This window comes from Pipra filicauda, unplaced genomic scaffold, assembly GCF_003945595.2.
Source record: "Pipra filicauda isolate LSUMZ 115617 unplaced genomic scaffold, ASM394559v2 scaffold386_size940508_pilon, whole genome shotgun sequence".
NCBI classification, from domain to species: Eukaryota; Metazoa; Chordata; class Aves; order Passeriformes; family Pipridae; genus Pipra; species Pipra filicauda.
The window spans coordinates 1-23,832 of NW_024104516.1; the positions used below are offsets into that span (position 1 = coordinate 1).

General features: G+C 35.2%; 1 protein-coding gene across 9 annotated transcripts in view; it reads left to right on the forward strand.

Annotated features, from left to right (window-relative positions):
* The first annotated feature begins 6 nt into the window (after positions 1-6).
* The window catches only part of NRXN1 (neurexin 1), a 708,974-nt gene continuing 685,148 nt past the window's right edge, over positions 7-23,832 (forward strand). For 7 of the 9 annotated variants that reach the window (XM_039384929.1, XM_039384934.1, XM_039384936.1 and 4 more), the window contains exon 1: positions 497-562. Coding sequence is in view for 1 of the 9 variants with exons in the window: in XM_039384935.1 (XP_039240869.1) it covers positions 259-562 (304 nt within the window). In the remaining 8 variants the exon portion in view is untranslated. Of the gene's footprint in view, positions 563-23,832 lie in introns of all 9 variants that reach the window. The other 2 variants (XM_039384935.1, XM_039384931.1) reach the window with 2 other exon arrangements.

Sequence of the window (23,832 nt, forward strand, 5' to 3'; positions counted from 1 at the left end):
CGCAGCTCCAGTGGGCTGGTGCTCTACTTTGATGACGAGGGCTTCTGCGACTTTCTGGAGCTCATCCTCACCCAGGGCGGGCGGCTACAGCTCAGCTTCTCCATCTTCTGTGCTGAGCCCGCCACCCTGCTCTCGGACACGGCGGTCAACGACAACCTCTGGCACTCTGTTGTCATCCGCCGCCACTTCAAGAACACGACGCTGATCATTGACCGAGCCGAGACCAAGTGGGTGGAGGTGAAGTCCAAACGGCGGGACATGACTGTCTTTAGCGGGCTCTTCTTAGGGGGGCTCCCGCCAGAGCTGCGGTCAGCAACGCTAAAGCTGACACTCTCCTCTGTCAAGGACCGGGAGCCCTTCAAGGGCTGGATAACAGATGTCCGGGTCAACTACACGCAGGCATCACCGGTGGAGAGCCAGGAGGTACGGCTGGATGACGAGCAGAGCCGCCTGTGTGCCAGGGAGGACGTCTGCCTCAACGGGGGCGTCTGCTCGGTGCTCAATGACCAGGCCGTCTGTGACTGCTCCCAAACGGGCTTTCGAGGGAAGGACTGCAGTGAAGGTAAGGTGCCATTTCAGTTCGCCCCACCGGCCCCCTCCCCATCACTCCATGGAGGGGACAGGTAGGAGGCCAGGCCTGCATGAAGTTTCATCTGTACGAGTGGATCTTCTTCCCTCCCCTCCCTTTCCATCATGTTCCTGGTTCCCCTCTTCCCCACCTTCTCCTCCCCGTCTTCCACGTGTCTCTGTGGCCAACCATGGTGCCATCACTCTTCTGTTTTCTGAGAGGCTGGGTGAGAGAAGGAAGAAGAGCAGGATGTTATTTGAATGTCCTCCGGGGTTGAGGGGGGGGATTTGGGGTTGTTCTGGGCGAAGGGAAGATGAGTCCTTGATACCAGATGTCTCCTGGGTGGGAGGAGGTGGTTGGCATCACACTTGGCTGGAGTTGAAGGAGGGGATGGGCATGCTTATCACAAGCAGCTTGTGGTAATTAGTTTGGGGAGCAGGGAAAGCAGTTCTGGGGATAATTTCACTGGATTAAGTGCAAAGATGACCTGGGTTTGGTTTTGTAGGGTAGAGGAGACCCAGAGTCCACTTTGTATTTGATATTTACCTCTGCTATGTCATTGAAATAAAATCAGTGATTTATTTGTGAATTCCTGAAATTGTTGCTGGGTAGAGGGGGATTAAACAGAGGATTATGTTTTTACATGGATGTGAATGGTACTGCTTTACAATGTATTTAGCAATTCACCATGCCAGAAGACAGGGAGAATGCAAAAGAGCAAGGGGGAAGTACATACTTCAAGACCACAAAATTACTGAATAGTTTTACTAAGGAAGAGGGAGCTTAGAAAAATAGCAGTTTCCTGAATCCCATCTACAAATAAATCACTGGGTAAAATATGATTCATATTCAGTGCCCATTGTTTTTGGCAAATGGAAGGAATGTGAGCATTTACTTTGCAGATGCATGCAGGACTCTTGTTTTTATTATTTTGTTAGTAAATGTACCATTGCTTGCAGCTCCCTAAGCATAGAAATTACATGGATTGTGTACCTAGAACAGGACGTAAAGGTGTATGAATGAAATAAGAGCAAATGTACTGAGGAAAAATATAATCATCATGTCAAAATTGGAGAGCAAAGACCTAAGTTTAAAATGTAAAAGGCAAATATAAATAAGATATTATCAAGGCCAAATTAAGATCTTCACTGAGTGGCCGCATGACATTTATGGCTGAATAATTTGCCTTTAGCATTTCTATCAGATTTCACTTATTATAAGAAAGAAAACATCATTTGTGACTGTGCTTTATTATGTAACACCTTCTGTCCTTAGTGTCAATATTCAAAACACTACAGTCATTCTGCATCCTTTTACTTTATCAGCTGTTTATCTCTCATCTGCCATTTGTAAAAAATTCAAACCCTATTAATATTTAAAATAATTCTTAATAAGAGCAAATGATAGTTTCAGAAAATAAGGCATTTGTACTTTCAATTGCACCCATTCCCAGAAACTGTAAAATGTAATGTCTTTTGTAGTAGGTAGATCGTCTTACTGGATTTAGTATTTGATGTCAATTTTTAATATATGATACTACATAATATATAAGTGTATGTACGATATTGAATTGTCTTAGTTGGGCCCAAAAACCAAAAAGAAAATTTTGAGGTGTAGCAGCTTCATTAAAGCAACAATGGTAATTTAAATGCTATTATACCTTTACATGCCCTTTACACTAAAACATAGTTTATTTATTTGAAGTTATTTTGAACATATAATATTTACATAAAAACGTTCACATAATTGCATGTAACATAAATCAGATAAATTCTTACCTTTACATAATAATAGGTTCAATATCCATTTTTAGGGAACTTTTTTATGTTTAGATTGAATGTTACTGAAATACATATTTATATTTATATACGTTAAAAAATTGTATGGAGCTTTTAAGAAGATGACTCTCAAAATAATACTTAGAATCCCCCAAAATTAAGGTAAAATGCTGACTTCATTTAAGTACTGATGGGTTTGCAATTGACATCAGTGGGATCAAGATTCTCCTCACATGTCCCTTGACCACTAAGAAGCCTTATAAAATAATAGCAAGACTTATAATTTTAGCATATTCTTTCAACAAAGGATCATAAAGTATTCAGATTCTGATTTCATTTGGATCAGGAGACAACATTTCCCCTGCTAACAGTATAAATGGAACTAGTCCTACAGTTTATATTTGTTGATTGATAAAAGATAATAACTGAAATTTCCATTGGTCACGTTTTGATGAAGGGAATAGAAGCTACTTATATATACTACTAAAGATATTATAAATTATTTAATATTCTAAGAAATAGAAAAGGCAAAAGGATAAGTAAAGCCTTTATATCTGCCAAGAAAGAAACCCTGGCTACTGCTTAGTTTTTTGTAGCCAACAGAGAAATTAGGCTGTTGTGCTTTGATCTTTTGTTCCCGGAACATGTAAATTTTCCACAAACCTTGGCAAGAGGTTGCCATTGCTAGAGGATCATCTCAGACATCTCATGCAATTATCTGGAGGGGTCTTTTGAGTTTTCACACTTACCCTTGTTTTGCTTTTTGTTTAAAAATGGTTTAGATTTTATCTGAAATTCTAGCCAGGTGTCCTAGTTGGTACCTTTTCTTTAAAGGTGAAAGATGGTCACTAAATTTGATATTCCTTGGATTTATTTTTTTTTTCTTGGATTTATTGTGGTTCTGTATCTCTGCAGTCTGGTAAGACACAGAGTCCCACAGTGTAATGAGGAGGGCTTTAGGAATCAATATCAACAACAATAAAGAAAACCTTTTCAGAATTTTCTATCCTGACTTGCATATTTGCAAGTTTAGAAATAATAGATTTACAATCAAAATTTCAAGTCTTAGGATGCCATTTTGGATATAAGTTCAGTTATTTTCAGGAGAAAATCTGGTGATGTTTTTTTTTCAGATTTTCATCTTTGACAATCTCATTAATGTTTCCTGCAGTAATTTTTTTCTTATAAGAATGAAGTTCCACCAAGTTAGGTTTTTTTCAAAACACATATTAATATAAATTATTTCCAGTAGGCTTAACTGGTTTTGTACCTGTCTAAATCAGGAGTAGCTTCATTTATGCTTTCTGAACTACACCAGTAAGAACAGTGCAAGCTAGGAAAGAACCATTCACTCATGCCCTTTGTTCAAATAGGATCTAAATTCTCTTCAATGGGAGCTTGAGCATAAATCACAGAAAAAGGACTGGAGTTTTGCCTAAGTGTCAAGGATGTCCAGTCCACAGCAGAGAAAATTATGCTCTGTAGCAGTTCTGTTGTCGATGAGTCCATGAGTAAAAACGCTACAGGTGTCCTCTAAAAGAGATGATAAAATCTCTATTTAGTACTGAAGAAGGCAAGGGAATATTATTTCACATAATAATAGTGACTCAATAGAAGGAAAAATAAAATTATAATAAATTTTATTAGGAATAAGACTAGCATTGAAATAAACCCTAATTGTCATATCAGTTTTCTGATAAATTTTTGACACACATTGCAATATATTCAGAGAAAATTATAAGATTTCCTGAAATTACTCAAATTGGTATGGCTTGATTCTATGATAGGGAGAGCCGTTTATTAAAAAGACAGATCTTTAAAGTCAGATTTTTAGTGAATTAAGTCAAGGTCCTAGAAAGTAAGGAGAATACCTTATTCATATCAATGAACCTCCATCTTCCTCTTCTAACTTTGCTCCTTACACTAAAATTTCAAAACAAAAAACTCCTATTTTGCATATTAAATTAGTAAAATAGTGACCTTCTGACTTTAGACAAAAAGAAAAAGTATAATTTTCATTTCATCCTCATTTATATAAAAATGACCTTGTCTAGTATCCTGTCTGAAAAAATAAGCAGATACCTCTAAAAGAAGTAGTAAAATACACATGATTTGATTTGGAGGAATTTTCTCACTGATGCTAAGTTCTTGTCACTCCATGTCCTTCTGCTTTTCTATATCTGTAATTGCTTGAAAAAATTACACACAGGATCATTTATCTTTTTAAAATATAACTTGCCTACTTGCCTCAATACTAGTATGCTATAGAGACGATTGCTCAGTGAATTCAAAGTATTCCTGTTTTGAACATGTTTTATTTTAACTGTTCTACTGAGTTTCTGGTTCATGAAAAAAATGAGGACTGTTCATGCAGCTATTCACTGTAAGAGATACTCTTCCTTGTCAGATATTCAGAAGTTGATGCCAGCTATGGTTTGAACTGTGAAAGTGATTTTTGAGGAAGCGAGTTCCAGATGTCTCTGGCTAGCCAGCATTTAGATTTGTTTGTTTGGGTTCTGATTATATTACATCAGTCTTTGTTGTGCATATTTCCTTTTTCATGTTAACTTTTTAAAAAGTCATCCAATATTTATAACTCTTTGAAAAATTTCACATTTTAATCCATTTAATTCTCTTATACCATGAATGAAACATTTGAACTTCTTTTGGCATTAATTATCTATTGCAAGATACATGTTTGAGTGAGGTGCTGTTGAACTCATTGCCTATAGTCAGTCTTATCAGAGTAGTCACCATGGTCTTTATTCTTCTTGAATAGTTAGATAAATTTACTTTGGGGTAGTAAATACTGTGAACAAAACTTTCCTTTTGCTTTACACTTCAGAATTTTTACCTATACCGTGCATCTCTATTAAACGATCTGTATTCCTTCTGCATGCTGAATTTCTTGTTAGTGCCAATGGCCACTGGGTTGATGTTGATTTAGAAGGAGGGGTAGAAATCCACCAGAGATTGTGCTAAGCTTGTGTTGTATTTAGCAATTATGTCATTAATTTAACAATAATTTTTTTCACTTTATTTAATATTTTTAAATGGTGGCTCTGTTGTCAGAGTAGAATCTTGAGCGTAGGTAGTCAAGTGATCCAAAAGTCTTTCAGAACTGTGCTAAACCTGTGCTCTTCACCTTTAGTCGTATGAAAACACAATCCTTATGTCAGTTTAAAGCACAATTTTGCATCATTTTCATAATGCAATTTGATGTATTATTTTGTTTGCAGGATTCAGCATTATAGGATATTGATTTCAATATCTACCTCGTGTAAAATCACAGGAATTTAAATACTGTGTCACTGGTAATTAGGAGTTGGCAGTCTGTTTTCTATTATCTTCTAAGGAGGTTTCTTGTTGAGTATTACTAATCCTTTCAAAATGCTGATATTGAAATACTTCCAAAAGACCATGTACACATATAGCCTACATCTTGGTATCCCAGATCAATAATATTTTAATTAACGAGGTTGTTGCTTCCCTTTGTGCCTAGCTGAGGTGCCAGGTCCTTGTAATTTTAAGTCTATATTGTAAATTATAGAAAGCTAATATGCTAGAAGAATTTACATCTAGCACCATAGGACCTTGTGTCAGATTGGTCATATTAATTCAGAACTTCAAAAGAATATTTTAAAATTGTTTATATTTTAATGTTACTACACTTCAATGCTTACAGGCATTTTTGACCAAATGTACTTGATCTTTTGTCTCAGCTGCAGGTTGAGCTCCCTAGGAGTCTTTTAACAGTAAATGCTAGCCAAGGAGTTGTGGGAAAACATTTGGATTCCAGAACATATAATTTTATCCCATCATCATTACCGACCTGATGGATAGGAATGGGGAAACACCCTGGCAATTAAAACCAGTTCCTGATAGAAATAGCTTTATGTAGAGGCTAATATTAACATATGCAGCTTGAAGTGTTTATACTTCTTTTAATAAACTTATTAAAATAGGTTGATAATTTAAAACAAAAAGGTTCATCCATCTCTCTTGCTGAATTTAGTATGATGTTTTATCTTCCATAAAGCTTGATGTTCCTTTCAGCAAACATGAAACCATACCAGCTTCTGGAAAAATGCTTTGTCCGATCTATTGCTCTGTAGATGAAAGTTGTGTACTTTCATAAACACATGATTTTACAGAATAGTGAACAGCATTTTGAGGTGTTGCATACCTTTTTGTACCTGAGGAGTAAATTGTAAAGACTGAAGTATACTTCCTTCAGGAAATGATTTGGTAGAACATTGCAAAATACCTTTACCTGTGTTATATTGACTAGCAAATAATTGACTAGTGTTAATTGACTAGTAAAGTTAGGCTATGTAATACTTTGATGCCTTTATTTAGTTCTGCGCTGACCCAGGATCATAATTTAATCTTTTGCAGAAGATGTGCACTTTCACTGAATGACAGTTTCTCTTTCTGTACTGTGGTGATGGTATCTGAGAGTATCACGAGCACTTTACTGGCCTGGATTATATTGTCAATTGTGCAGAACTCAACCTTGAAGCTCAGATGCTCTTCTGCCAAGCTAAAAAGTAGTTGTGTGCAGTGGGTTCATACTAATGTCTAGCCATTCTCCTGGATCTTGGAGTAGAATTGGTAGAATCAACGAGCACTTCAATGCACAAAATACCTGTAGTAACTAATGACCTAATGAATAGGGAAAAGCATGTGGTTTTGATATGCTGTTGTTTTCTCAGTGACCCTAGTCGGTTCACACCATTTCTCCAATTTGTTTTCTCCATCTGTGAAGTTAAACCAGTGACACTCCATACATGCTTCTTTTGTACCGTTTTTTTCCTGGTCATCATATACTTGAAAGATCAGAATTTCTGTTAGGGATCTAGTAGGGGAAGTCAAGACTTGAAGCTCCCTTTACTGTAGTGCAACCACTTTAGTCTACAGAACTGATACTTGTCAGTTGGCTTTGAAGTTGCTGGCATTCCTACTGCCTATCCATAGCTGAGTGTTCAGAATAGTGTGTTTTTTCTTGTGTACAACTTGTCTGCCACTGCTTTCCATTGGTCTGACTAGATATTGGAAATTATGTCAACTTCCAATCACATTTCCTTTGACAATTCAGCTCTTCTTATAGTCGTAACAGTTCTCATCCTTTGCAACATTACACTTGTACAAAAGCCATCCTTATTACTGTAAAAGAATCTAAGGTTTAATGTCTGAGGATAACTGAAGAACTCTGGTTCCCAGTCAATGACCATATAATTGTTTTAAAAAATTTCATTTTCTTTCTTTTTCAATGAGAAATCTGGGGGTGAAAGTGGGAGGTGACCTCAGTTGTGCCTGGTTTGAGCTTGTAAAGAAATAAGACAGGGGTATGCTGGCAGCAAATCTATAAGAACAGGGTTATATGATAAGAATTTAGATTTCTTTAATTCTGTGGAGTGGATTATGAACCTAGAACTATTCAACTAGGTCCTATTAAGCAGCAAACTTGGTGCCTTTTAGATAGCTGTAAAAAACATGTTCTGTTTTCATTTTTCACTGGAGTCAGTTTGAAGTCCCATTGACTAAAGTTTAGAATTAGGGCAAACCTAATAACCTGCTGATTCTGAACTTATATTCAAGTGGGAATATGAAAACAGAGAGATCTAGGGCAAATTAAATAACCTGCTGATTCTGACTGTAGTATTCTTCTGGGAATATCTATAGAGAAAATACTTTCATAAATTCTGATATTTATTACCATCATCATCTTCATGATTATAATTATTCATTAGTTTAATATGTGCCTTGTGAACCATGATGAAAGAGTAAAGCTATATTACTAATTTTGTTTTATATTTAAGACACTCTGTAATTTGAGGAAAAATCTGTTTTTAAAAAAAAAAAAAAAAAAAGGAGGGTGTATTCACCAGAATCACTTTTAGGAGTTGCTGCCACTACAAACTGTGAAATACTGTATTTTGCCTATGTAGGTGTTATGTACTAACAATGCTATGCAGGTGTGCAAGTTGCAGATTCCTTTTAGACTGTGCCTCATTGCACAAGGTCTTGAAATGAGAAGGTTTGACTTTTTGGTGATTTTGTCTAGAGAAAGGGCTTTGTGTTGCTCAAGGCAGAGAAACTAGATTGATGCTTCTCACAGTGCTGTCTGTAATTAAGGGAATGCATACAGCCTTTGAGGAGGTCACTGACATTACACTATGCAATTGAAGATGCATGTCACAGTTCCAAAGTTTCTGAATTACATCTTAATTTCTGATACAGAATGACCTTCATGTTGGTCTTCTTTCTCTTTTGTACTTTTTAGCTTTAACAAAAGATTTTTAAAAAATGACACTTCCGTCAAAGGAGGTATTTCTGTTGGGAAATGACTCCTTGAGAAAGATTGCACGTATATATTATAAATTATATGTACTTTCTTTTGAAGAAGTATATAGAAAATCACAAAATTAGTTGAGTAGACATGGGGTAAAGTTCTATATCTCAATAATGCAATTTTCCTTAGAAGCTTATCCTGACTCTTCTTTGTTCCCAAAGGTGACAATAGAAATGTTCACACACACACACATCAGCATTTATACAATGGGTGTCTGGGGGACAACCATGATGAATAGCTTTAGGATGAATACGATCTTGTGATGCAAAGATTATATTAATTATTAACAAAAATGTGTGAATTGGGCCCTATTACTAGGAGAAAAAAAAAGTGCTCTTCAACTCTCTTAAGAGAGATGTTATATTTCCCCATTCTAAATCATGCAGGAGTGATAAAAGTGGTATAAAAAAAGTTTGGATTCCACTGATTATTGCTCAGGAACAGGCTTACATTTTACATTTGTAAAATTATTTGTACATTTTACATTTGTAAAATCAGACTTTTAACCTGTAAGGTCCAGGGGCAGAAGTCAGAGAGGCCAGTGAGACACTGCATCTTCTTCCCAGACTACACACACACCTATGTGTAAGCACAGTAATAGAACTTTTTACCTGCTTGTGTTGCAAATCCACTGACAACCACATTCATGTTTACGTTGAGAGATTTTATCTATTCCCTTATCGTTGACTGAATCCCATTTTCTTAAGTGTCATTGGAGTCTTTAAAAAGTAGTCTTTCTTGCACATTATAAGTACCTGCATCGTTCAAGTTTGCTACTCAGTCCCATATTACCCATTGTGATACTGTGAGTCATGCTGGTGGATTTTGTAAATCTTAAACCATGAAAGCATGCACAGTGATGCAAGTGAATAAAATTTCCTTCCAATTTGTTCACTATTAAAAAAAAAAAAAAAGGAAAACAAACATAAACATATCCATTGCAATATAAGTTAATGGCACCAGAGAATTCAGAAGCAAAGATGCCATTGAGTGGTGACTTTCATCCTTTTTTCTTGCTCATGGAATAAACAGACCTAATCTTGCCCACTACTATGTAACACTACTTTGCAATCTTTATAGAAGTCTCTTTTGTCATTCAGATGCATAGAAACATTTTATCAGCACAAAAATGACTGTGGAGAAGCTTTGCTTGCTTGTTTCTGACACCTGCATGGTAACAATAATTACTTATTCCACTCTTTGGTTTTTCTCTTTTGTAGATGGGGAGTGAGAACTTGCAATGCTGTTTTCCCTTGTAAAATTGTAAATTAATAGCTAAAAAAAAAATAAATCATATTTTACCCTCACTTTCACCCTCATAGAGGAGATGACCTATCATCTATTAAAATATTTGCCCTTTGAAAATAGACTGTCAAGTATTTTTGTCATCTATGTGTTTGAATCAATCTTCACACTCCCTTGGTTGTTCTTAGATAACCATTTAGTGCACAGGTTTTTAAAGTGCAGCTCAGTGTGGCCAGTGTGCAGCTTCTCTAATCAGCCTAAGTCATCAGGGTCAGTCTAACATATATGAACATCCTGCACTCAACAATTATGCTCTGACAATAGCACTAAGTTTATAAAACAAAGCACGTAGAAGCTGTGAACTGTCAGGACAAAAGATACTGTGCAATTTCAATTTCATCTGTTTCTGGGTATCCATTATGAAATAATGTTTAATTACATGATCATATAGCTCTTTATCCTCAAGCTTACTGCCTCCTTCAGTGCATAGGCTGATAATAAGTTCTTCAATATTTTGTTTTCTCCTTGCTGTTCAATTCGTAGCCCTGAGCCTTATTTATCGTCCGTATTCAAATCAGCTCTGAAGAGAAATTAGTAATTTTTCCCTGGGCTTTTCTAAGGTTTTCATAGCGACATCACATCTGAGCTGCTATGCAAATATTAAAATTACACAATGCACATGTAAGATGACAGATGCTATTAACCCATTCGTAGAGGAGAACTGAGGCAAATGAGACTGCAGGTAAAAAAAATCACTGAGTGCCCATCTGAAGTTTTTCTGATTACTTCACATATAATACCACATACTTTAAGCATCCACTATAACTTCAAAGTACAACTCTCCCTGCCTTCAGATTAGAGGTTTGAGTGATCAGCACTGCGTGTTCCGTGATATTCAGCACGGCACACTCTCCAAAGGTGCAAATATCCTGAACAACATTAGGAATGACCACCCAGAAAATGCCTGTCTTTAAAAACCTGACCAAAATCACATGGTATTTTTAGGAAAGAAGGGGATAGAATATATTTCTTCCACACAGCATTCACCTCTCCTTGCTATGAGGTACACCCCACTCCTTTTCAGCAAGGTCTCGTGTACTGCAGGGGCAGGTGCAAAGGAAGCACAAGAGCTTGCTTTGTTACTCGGTCATTACTTATTGCTAAGAATAGTCCTGTGTACCGATGAAGTGAAGGAAGCTCTGGAGACAATTGCATTAAACTGTGTAATTAAAGGCTATATCTTACCCTATATGAATAAAGTAGATGGATCTAAGTTGTGTAAGAAGCCTTATGCCTCAGAGCTGCTATTTTTGCCTTTGCTGCCCAAAGAATATTCTTTCAAGATAGTAAAGTAGTCAGTGTGTATAATTTTTTTTAGATTTTAAAGACTTGATTCCCACGCAGACATCCCAGCCCCAGCCATTGTGCTTTCTGCTCTTGAATGAGGAAGCTCCCTTTCCTCAGGGCCCACTCCCAGCAGGGAAGTTGCTATTGGATTGACACTTCGTCCGGTTCAAAACTGGGTAAACTGGACCTAGCATAGGCTACAGAGACCAAGAAGACCTGCTGAGGCTGAAGTTAACACAGTCTTTCAGGAGCTGACTAGTACAATCCAAGACATCTCCACTAATACTGTACAAACATATTTTTGAGAAAATTTGCAACTTGAACAGATTGTGGTGGGCTTTCAAGGGGTTGACAAAAGGCTCAAACACGAAAGTCAAGTTACTCCTGCCCAAATGTTTTTTATATTTCTGCTTCAAAATAAGGCTGAAGTAGAAAGGAATCAGAATGGAAATTAAAGTTACTTAGAGTTCCCTTGGGGAGATACTACTGCTAACATAAATGTCAGGTTTTCAGTTGAGAATTTTTGTGACTAGATAAAATATATTTTTTTAAGACTGAAAAAAAGAAATAGAAGACTTGGACAAAATTGTTTCAGTACATTTCAGAACCGTTTTTTCCAGTGAATTGAGTTTTTAAAATAAAATACAAGCATGGTATTTGCACATCTGCTTATCAGTGTTACCATTAAAGTTCTCTAAAATTATTTCTTAAACTCTTCCTGTAAAAGTCGTATATAAGGAATAGTATAGCCACAGTACGATAGTCTGTACGCAAGACCCAGAAATGCAGTGTTTGTCTTTGATGTGAGCAGCCAATATTTTTAAGACACTTATGTCTTTAAAAGAGCTACATTTATTAATGTTCCAGGTCTTTTGAACACACCTTTGTTATTGTTCTCCTTATGCAGAGATGCTTACTTTCTCTATGCACAGAACTAGTTTCTCTTTCTTTCCCTGCGTGTTAAAAAAAAAAATTATGAAGATAAAAAATATTTATTTTCCCTTTTCCTTTCCATGATTTATATATGTTATACTATGTCCTATTTGCCTAGAAAGAAGACAAATAAGAATCTTTTAGGGCAGGAGGTGACACAGAATAAAGTTGTAGTCAAATTCCCAGTGAATTTCTTTATGATCACTTAATTCACAGATGGTCCCACTGTATTTATTTGGATTATTTGTATGAATAATTTTATCCCCTTGATCCACAGTATAAACTAATGTGTGTACTAGTATGCTGCAGATAACGATACTTATTTTAATAATACAGTATGGCTATTTAAAAGCATATGATTATCCTATATGTTACCTCATGGTGTTTAATCATCTAGTGACATTTTAAGGAATATTAAATGTTATTACTCCCACTGATTTAAATGGGACTATATGTGTTAGAATGAATAGAAAATTTTTTAAAATAAAAAAAGTGCAGTGATCAAAAGAAGAATTTAAAACTGTGGTTTGACCATAATTGGATACAAGCTAAACTGCAGAATCATAGACAACCAATCGATATTTATAATTTTTGGAGATAACTATTCGTGGGTTTACATATCATAAATGTCATGCCTAGTATGTAATCTAATTAGATTCATCTTTAGAAATGCCTTTTTTAATGAATAATGATGAATTTAAACTCGGATGTCTGTATGCATATAAATTGTCTTCAAGCTCAATGTATGTGTCATTTACCACCTTTTTACTGCATTTTCTAGAAAAGAATTGTAGTGCTATTTCTTTAGGAAAGCTTAAATTCTGCAGCAAAATAGTACCAGTCAGAAATCCAAGTCCTATGTAACATCCCTAAAGGCCATTTTTTGCTAAGCAATGAAGGGAGTATAATTTAATACAGTCTGATTTTACTGTCATTTAAAATATGTCCCTAGCTCAGCAGTACTGCTCTGCAAACTTTTTTTTTTTTAAATATAGAAGATATATACAAACAGTGAAAGAAAAGTTTAATAGACTCATGGGACCATAGGATATCAATAAAAATGTATTGACACTTCGATCACCGTTAAATCTACTGCCTACACTTACAAGACTTCTCAAAATATTAGTTTCTGTGATTGTTTACAGCATTCATGCATTTCATAAACAAGCTAAAAATGCTTCTCAATTTAATAAATATATAGAAAACAACTTGTCCTAAATGTAACTTTACAAAGACTCCTTAATTAAAAAAATAAATAAATTATAAATTAAAAGCAATACTTCTGTTATTAACAAGAGGTATTTCTATTCTACAATTGTTAAAGTGTTATCTCTGGGATTTATAACAGTAGGATTGAAAATTAGGTAGTCTTCAGTATTTTTTAAATTGATGCAGATATTATTTTATATTAATTCTGTCTCACATCTGCCCCCAACACATGGGAAATTGTGCTGCAGCTTGGTCCTGCCACAAGGGTTTGGGTAAAGAGGAATAATTCTCTAGGGAGGACTTTGCTAAATTCAGATTGTTTGGATAGAGCAGTTCCTCTGGCAATTCTGCCAGTTGATCCAAAGGGGCAAATTGGAGTTTTCTGATAGCAAATATGCAGTAGCATAAGGGGAGCCAAGGTCTTTGCCCTCTCAGCTACAGGAGAAGTGAGCATGTGACTCTTGTATACATCTCTTTGAATTTCTGTCCATATAGCTGTGACTGATTCCTACAAGCATTATTTATCAATGTTTGGGCCAGAAAAAAAAATTATTTCAGTGATTTGAAAAATATTTTCTCTCTTTTAAAAGGAGTCTGTTTTCAAAGCTATATAAGGTAAAACTTGTCTCTCAATATTCCTGGTAGTCTTACTATACTATATGTTAATAAAAATCATGAATTTTTTCAGTTGAATTTGGGAACTGGGTCTCCATTTTCTGTAACCCACTAGCATCACTTTTAAATCAAGTCTTAGAAAACCTCTTAGTAACAAAATTTTCATAGCTGTCAAAAGTATTTTTGAGAGTTGCTTTCCTTTTTCCTGTGTTCAAAACAGGTTATTAATTTTCTTTAAGTTTTTCAGCTGAATTTCAGTATGACTTAGTGTTTTCTCTGACTTTATACAAAGGATATCTTGAAAATTGTTGATAAAATAAGAGACTGGCAATGTTGTTCAAACAAACCTTTGGTAACCAAATAAATGATACCGGGAGAAGAGTGTAACAAAAATATCTGGAATTTTATTAGATATTACAGTAGGATATCATGCTCAGCCAAGTTGCAGTGAATTATTCGTCTCTGAATGTGTTGTGTACTGCCCGTGTCTAAAGGGTGTGCAACAGTCTCGCCACAAGTCTCATCCTACACTTCTTACTGCAAGGTGTTCTTTCTGTTGGTTTTGTTTGATAAAAACTGCATAATACTTAATATACAACCAGCTGCAAGTTCTCCTCTGAAATGCTGGGTCCCTTCAGAAAATCATTTTAATTGTGATAGTGACCTTTGCTTCTAGGGTTTGCAATTGGGTTTTGTTTTGCAGAGTTGGCTGTGGTTAAGAAAAACTTATTGTGAAACAACCCTTTTTAGCTTTGTACCCAGATATTATTTCTTCTTTAGAAACTGGATCCTTCATAAATGATTACATAAGATGAATGGTAGACATCTGGAAGCATAAAATGGAAAAATAAAAAAAAAAAAGAGATGAAGAACTGAGAAGTAATTAAGTACTGGAAATGGGATTTGGAATTGCTATTTTATTTTCACTATTCTATTACAAGTTCTTTATATATCTCAAGTATTTAATCTTCCTCACAGTTTTTCATCCATAAAATAAGGTCAATAATATTCACTGCCTTTTTATCATTCCCTGTCTTTTTTGTTTAGTGGTGTCTGAGATTTCAGAGCATATTTTGCTATATTCCTACCAATATCTCCTACAAGAGATGATGATCTAACTTATGGTTTTAGAAGTTACATATTATATACAATATTGAGCTGTAGTTAAGATGCAAACATCGGAGCAAAAGTAATGAATAAATTATTGTAACTTAGATTATTCCAGATTGCTTTAGGGGCAACTAAATTCCTGATGTATTCATACATATCCTTTATAAACAAATGTTCTTCTTTGGAATAACCAATTTGTGTCTGATTTGTGACTTATTTCTCAAAGCATGACATGGCAACAGGATCTGTTAAAAAGATTAGTATATCCTTGAGTAAAAAGCTGTTTATTTGTAAAGGGGTCCTTCAGAATTGTACCATCAAAAGATTTTTAGTTTTATCTCCTTTGCAAGTAAAAGCAAAGATGGTTTTTGGGAATGAACTGAAAACCTCCTAAAATATGTGTAAAATTGTATTTTATTAGGACAAATGTCAGCTGATAAGAATTTTCTTAGGCATACTTCACTGTAATGGTACTTGCTGACGGTATTGTTTGAAGGATTTTAGAGCTTTCCAGCAAAAAGTGTTTACAAAATGTCATAAAATGTCCTTTGTAGTAACAAAAAGGTGCAAGGGGGAAACAGTGATTTTCCTTAATACCTGGTTACGTAAAGGCTATTTTGAACAAAACAGACTGATTAGCTAGTAAAAAGGAAAAAAGCACTTTCCTAAATTTCTAGCTTTTTGGTTCCTCTGCTACTAGGATTTTGCCTACAAGCATAAGATGAATTCCTTCATCTGTATTTGAATTGAAATGAAGATCTGATTTTCATCAATGTAACAGTGGAATGATTCTCCTTGGGCAATCTTTGAAAGGAAGAGAATATTCTTTCTGATTTCAGAAATTTTTGGATCAAGGGGTTTGGTTCTACCTCTGACTGCTTTAGCTCTCTTTCGGAGAAGTTAGTTATTATTGTTCATGAAAAATATATCCAAATTTGTTGCTTTTACTAACTATTTATAGAACAGTTTATGCAGAAATAATTCTAATCTGATCTTTATATAATGAAATAATGTTATAAAGCTCTCAAGTATATGTAGCTTAAATGACTTTAGCTATAACATTTGATGCCATGAACGTCTCATGAGGGTATCTTTAGATAGCAGTTAGTAGACTAACAAGTAAGTCACTTATTTTTCATGAACCATGGTTAGATGTGTATAAAAGAATGGATAGACTGCCCAAATGACTATATGAAAACATGTAACTGGAACCGAACAGACAGTCCATTGTTTACCATTTAGATAAAATGACTAAATAGAGTGTATGACATCTGTGTCAGAGAAGATAGTCACCTACTTAAGAATGCAAAATCTGCAGGAAAAAGAACTGATTAAATATATGTGAAAGGGAATAATAGATTGCATTCCAGTTCCTGGATTGCTAGATATCACCATATGCTAGATGGTCATGCATAGCCACTGCTGTGCTACCTCCTTTTCCTGGGTACATGTGCATAATACATTCAGCTGGACTGCACAGCTAAGCAAGGCTAATAAATCGGATCACAAGAAAAGAGTGATTAAATAGAAGCTCTGTCTAACGACACAGACAAAATCCCAGAATGAGCAATCCACAGTGCTGACCCAATGTTCTCAATTTCAGTTTGATTTTAAGTAGAATGACAAGGGGTTTTGAGAAAGCAAAGCACTTTGGCTAAATGAAATGTCAGCAAGTTTATGATTGCATGGAGAATTCAGTCCTTTAAATCTGTGAGCGAGTGTACTGAACATGTAAACCCATAATCAGAGGGAGAAGTTAAATATTATCTATCTGTCATAAATGTTTAATCATTTATGGAATACAAAAAGAAAAAACAATAACAAATGGACCGGTTACTCAGTAGGGTAGAACAGATTACTGGTGTTTGAAATAATATGTTATCGAGTAGAACAATGCTGATATGTTTATTTTATCTTCAAAATCTTTTTATTCTGATACTTTAATTTCACTAAGTAGTGAGGAAACACAGAGTCAGTAGCTTTGAAGACCGTTATATTACTCTGCTCCATCTTCTGGAAAAAATAAATCTTTGTTATAATTTACACATGTACTCAAGCATATTTTTAAATGAAAATAACCATAAACATAACAAGATTTTATGAGTTTTTCCAGGCACAGATATACTTGTTCACCTCTCACGAGGTCTGTAGGAATTTGCTGACACTTTCTTTTGTACCTTTGGTTACCATACCAGCTCCAAGAAGCAATACACAGGTATTTCCTAATCTTGCTAAACTATGGCAGAATATATTAAAAGGTAAGACAGCATATCTTCTGTGGTTCATTGCCAGATTATGTTATGAGCGCGTCATATTCCTTCTCATGTCTTTCATTTTCATAGCTGTGTATGTTGCCACCATAGGATCACTGGAGGTAGAGTACATACTTAATGGAATAGTTTATGCTGTATCTGATACACCATTCCTAGGCAAAAAAATGAATTACTCCTTCTTTGAGACAACTAGTAATCTCTTTCAAAATGTTGCGTTCCCAGATTCTGAATACTGTATTTTTTAAATCCCTAGTAAGATTTGCATGTGCCAAAAACCTGTTGCTACCTTTGACTGGCTGTTTTCAATAATAGTCTTGGACAAAAATTACATGTTCAGTTTCCTTAATAGAAAATATATATTTCCTTTAGGGGAAACATATGAAAGTAATGTTTTCTCTCTATTTAACCTATACTGCAAGGTTCTATTTCAGCAAATGATGACACAGCACTTTTTTTAATTTTGGGGAGTGGGAAAGACATGCATTTTTATTCTACTGAAACTGCTTGCCTGAAAAGAAAATGTTTGGAGTCTGCAGGAATGTATCAAGTTTTTTCTGTACCCTTGTCATAAAACAGTTTTTAGCAGACACTATTCATCAACAGAAATTTGGGAATATTTAGGTGATATTTAAGAGACAAGATTATATGTTTATTTAGGGTTTCCTTGTGCCTCCTTTAAAAAACTCTCAAAATACTAGTAGATTTTAAGCTGTGAAAAAGATAGCTGCATAGTCATTAGATTTGGGACTTTGAATTCTGATCTAGAGATTTTGTAAATTTCTTTAAGAATAATACCAAATTGACAAGTGATAATTAAATCACGCATCAGCAATGAAGGACATAAATTTCTGATTGTTTTATCTTGCCGCAAACTCCACATCCTCTTCTCAGATCCACCAAGTAATAAATTGCATAGTGCACTTTCATTCAACAACTAACTTGAGGTAGAATAAAATCCTAAAGGTTTTACACTTACCCATTAATTGATAATAACATGCTAAATTTCAGATATATCCATCCGTATTTATTTCAGATGTATATTTGGGGACTGTATTTGATTTTTTAAATTCAGTCTTCTTTAAATGTCAGTGGATGAGTGTCATACTCAATTTCTACCTGGATCTACTTTCTCATAAAAAGACTAACAGACTTGGTTTTATTTGCTCTAATCCCTATGCAAAGATGTTAAGGAGGATTAGGTTATTCTTGAGTGAAATATAATTTCATTGTATTTTTAGAAATTTTATTATATAAAAATCTTTAATGAGCTGCCTGACTTAAACAGCATGACTGTCAAAACTTTCTAAGTCTGCTCAGGAACAGATTTTTTTTCCTTAAGTCCTCTTAAGAGGTCGCATTCTCTCTGTGCCTGAAGTGAGCCTGAAGGACTTTTAGCTTGTGGTCCGTACTGTATTTGCAGTGCATTCAAAATATAAGAATTAATGGGTTAGTGGGTTCTGCACTAAATACCATTTTAGTATAAAACTTTCATTGCATTTAAATCCAGGAAAATTTTGTAATTCACAAAATTTGTTTGTGGATTTGGTGGTATGGTTGCACCCATTCTGATGCACGAGAGTTCTCTTGGATCAAAAAAGCAATCTGACATCATTTGTGCCTCTTGTGATCTCAAATGCCTGAAAACTGTCTTAACTGTTGTTTGTATTTGCATTACTCCTTCTGGTACATGCCTGTGAAAGAAAGAGTTAACAAAAAGAAGTTACCTAGCTTGCTGAGGGAATGTAAACACATTTTTTTATTCTTTATTATCTCACCTAGATCTAGAGATAAGATCTATTTTTTTAGACTGTTTCCACAAGGACCTTGTTGGTTTGTCTCTTCGGCGAAGAATAATTATTGTCCTGCACTTCTCTTTTTGACAAGCCAGAATATTTTTATTTGAATTTGTCTTCCACTTACAGAGAAAAAGAGTGTATTCAGAAGTATAATTACATATGAAAGAATTACAAATTATATAGAATAAAGAATACTGAAAGGAGAATTCTTATACAATACATGTGAAATTGAAACAAGAACTTTATTTTGTGGAGCATTTCTTAATGAATATTATATGTCTGTGCTGTGAAAAGACAAAATTGATATAACTAGTTGTATGAAAAAAAGAAAGAAGTATCTATTTCTTGTTATGGAGATATACCAGACTTCTGAGTGACAAAATGAAGGATGTATTTTAAGCTCATTGATTAAAGGTCAGTATAGAATCCAAGGAAAATGAAAGAAATCTACCACTCAGGTGTGCTCTTAAAAGCAGCAAAATAGGATTCTTACTTCTGTAAGAGATGAGATTGCTGGAAATGCAGTACAAGAGCTCTCTGAGGGGTAAGACCTTCAAAGTGGCCATTTCAATGAGTAGCCATTCTTGAGGAAATTATCAAGTAAACTAACCATATGGCCAGTCTGGAGCATGGGAAAAAATAGTAGTAAAGCAGCAGGATGCTGTTGGACTATATATTGTTTTACTCAGAACAGGTGCTTTCACATTATATTTAGGAAGTGTCCAAGAACTAATAATTGACAGCAATGCTAAGGTCAGAATCTGATAGCAGCACTGAATGTATCTTATCTTGGGAAAGCTAGCTATAAGGTACCATTTTCCTAGAGGATATCCTGGAACTTAATCTCTGAATAGGTGAAGATTGTTCTATGTTTATTTGGCTCTCTATCAGCTGAAAAAGTGTCTCCCCCAATTCATATTTTTCTCTTCACTCTTCTATTACCTTTACATTTCTGTTTTATTTTTGCATTCCTCTTGTTTGTGCTCTTTTTTCTTAGTCTGTCACTTTAATTCTTTAATTCCTAAAATTTAAATAAAGCAGCCCGAAAGAGTCAAGTCCAGTAACATTCCATGTTCTCATGGCTTGCTTTTCCAAACAGGCTGGTTCAGACTTCTGAATGTGTTGATCAGAGCAACCAATCAGAGCCTTCTATCAGGATACAAGTCCATCATCAGAGAATGCATTTGCCCTCATTTTCATTTAAACTTCTGCAAAATGATTGTTTTGACTCTGCACCATGTGAAGTGTGGAGCTGTGTAAAGGTGATTATTTAATCTGAATTGAACAACATTTTTAAGCCAGTAGTGTGTACATAAAGTGTATACACTGTGCGTATACAGTGTAGTATAAATACTACAAGACTAGTATCTCTAAACATTTCCATTTTGTGTTAATCTGATTATATAATTTGGATTTTATCTGCCACAAATTTCATGCTTTAGAAAGATACTAGTTAATTGGTCCAGGTTCCATTACAGTATCACCAAAAGCCTTCAGATCAGTGTAAACATTTGTTGAAATGTCATGCTGACTTTTCTACTGGACTATGACTATATGTTCCTATTGGTTCTGCTCAAAATTGTGTGCCAAAAAAATGCCATATAATCTTCAGTTCAGCACTTCTACAATCTGGTGGTGGTATCTCTGTGACAGTCAGCTGCACTCGTTTCACTGCAGGGCTCCTTCTCTTTTACTTCACGTGCCATTCCAATTTAAGAAGATATACCTGTTACTATCCATTACTCTTTTTTTTTTCTGTAAATTAATATAATACTCATCTTATGTTGATCATGTTCTCCAGAAATGACAGGATGTCTGCGATTCCCATGAAGTTTCCTTTTAGCATTCCCCAGTTATCACATCGTCTGATTTGCATTGCTGATTCTTTTTTGATGTTGAACAACATTCCACTAAAATTTCCTCCCTCAGATATTTCATACTTATACTAAGTCAGTATTACTCATATTCCTTATTGAATGATATTAAACACGGTAATAAAGATAAGGAAATATATGTAGCAATTATAATTGGTTTTAGATGGCCTGTGTTACTGCAGATGGCCTCTATAGTTCTGAAGGGTTTATAGGAAATATTTTATTCCTTTAGAATCTCGAGTTCCTTACCACTCCCCTTACTGCCAAGTCTTCCCATTTCTGTTCCTTAATATCAATTCCTTTCCCATTTCTCCATTTCCAATTTTCAGTGATGTTTGCCTCTTCATTTCAACCTTCCCAGTTTTACCCCCAGCCTATGTTTTCTATAAAGACCTGACTAAGGGGTTTACTGTTCAAGGGGCTCACTCTTCTTTATTCAGTGTACTTATTCTTTTGCTTATTTGTCTCCTTTGGACCACTCTCTCTGGCCTTCAGTCACTGCTTGTAATGATGTAAGGTGTAATTTCATATAACTTCTTTTTATTGCTGTCTCCAAAGGTGGGATTTAGAAAGCTTTAACATGGTGGTGTGTTGTAATGCTGCCTAATCTATTACAAAATACACTTCAGTAAATATATATCATACAGTTTCTTATAAATGTACCTAGAAAGTGACACAAATGGAACAACAGAGCACCAGGACCCCCGGCTCAAAGTTGTTAATGCAGTTTGTAAAAGAAATCTATGTGCAGTATTACAGAGCTCTCATGTCTTCAAAATCATGTTGAAACAAAACTGAATACATTTGATATTGAAAAAGTTAAACCCAAACTGCCTACAGAAGCTATTTTTGCTGCCCACGTTTGGATACGACACAGAAGCAGCTCGTGTGGTTTCCAGTGCACGCCCCGTAATGCAGCTGTTGTTGTTTCTTGTCCTCTAAAGCAAAGTTCAAATGTGCTGGCAGAGAAGCCTCATCGGCGTTGCAGGGGATAGGAAATGCTCCAAGAAAGACAGCTGCCCGTGACTTCTGTGAAATGCAATTGCCTGTGAAGATCAGCAGATAAAGTGAATGCGATTTCATTCTAAGTGATTCTGAAACTCCCACTGGACCTGCAGTCAAAAAGCTAACTTTGCTTTTATCACACCACTCTAGCACTTCAATCATGGAGAGGTCCAAGTGAGTTATTAACGAAAAAAACCCAAAAAAAACAACTAAGGCTTGATTTGGGGTGAGTTTTTCGCTCTTTAGAACCAAAATAGCTGAGGAAGTAAAAAAAAAAAATTAATCCAAAAATCAAGGGCAAAAAGAAAGGAATTAATCGATTTACCTTACTAGCAACACATTATACATCACCAAGAAAAAATTAAAGCAATGAGGAAAAAGTCTAATGATATAGCTTATAAATTGCAGATTGCCTGTTTGTGAGGCATAAAAATCGATTATAGTCTATAAAAGATTATAATGGTATCACTGAAGGTTTGGAAACACTGTCTGTCATTAGAATTCATGAGGGGATATATTAGCCTTTCCCTCTGTAAAGATTTTACGTTCATCATTTGACAATGTGGAGGCCAGGTAGGCTAGCTCAGCCCGTAAGTCAGTCTGACATGAGTCTGAAGCTCGAGGAAGCTGAGGAGCTCCTTGTGGCAGAGCTTCCATTACCTGTGACAGTGCTTTACCTGGCATTTCCCATGGAAGTGGAGTATTTCCTTTTGTGCTTACTTTTCTCATTGCCAAGGAAAGAATGAAAGGAATGATCTATCCCCTAGCACTGAAAACGTAATAAAAACATGGGCTAAACTCTGTTTCTAACCTGAAATAATTAAGGAGGCAGACAGTCAAGGTCTTTCAGCAACAGCTAACAAGGAAAGGAAGCATGGCAGTGCATTGTGTGCCTGAGCTCAGGAGAAGGGGAACACATTTATCCTTTTAACATTTGATCTCCTTGATTTTAACCTTTAATTACATCAGTGACTCTGTATATGAGAGGGGAATTAGAGCCTATTCTAAACTGTGAATTTTAAAACCTGTTTCTCTATAGGGATAAATAATTTATACAGTCTTGCAATCCAGCAATTTAATGAGCCCTTATGCATGAAAACAAATTTATAGCTCTTCTTAGCTACTGCAGAGCTATTCAGTAAAAATATCTGGGGTGAAAACAGGCAGAAGTTGTGTACAGCTTCTGGGATCGTACTTGAATTTTAAAAAATGATGATGCTGCGATAATTGTCTTCAGAATTGTTAAATTACTATTTGACTGCTGTAATGATCTGGAGCCACCAAATATATGTTTAGTCCATGATTATCTAATGCTATATCCTGTATAATACAGGCCAAACAATTCCATGTGGTAATTTTTTAAGGAAAGGGAAATTCAAAGGAAATTAGCTTACATATAACTCTGAGAGTTTAAAGGTGAACAAAGTTTTATTGAATTTTTTTTTTATAACTAAAGGTCTCTCATAAAAACTGAAACAGGAATGTGCCTTCAGGAAAATGTGGTGTGGAGACACAGCAAACAATGTTTGCCACTCACATCTTTTACTCTGTCTCTAGATGGTCCCTACTACTGTATTCTACTAGTAGAAAATCTACTTCAGAAAAAATTAAGTTTTCTTTTAATTTTGAAGCACAAACTTATTACAATATACCTACTGATTAAAATATGCTTACACATAGCTAAGCTGAATGTTTTTTTTAATGAAGTGATTCATCATTAGAAT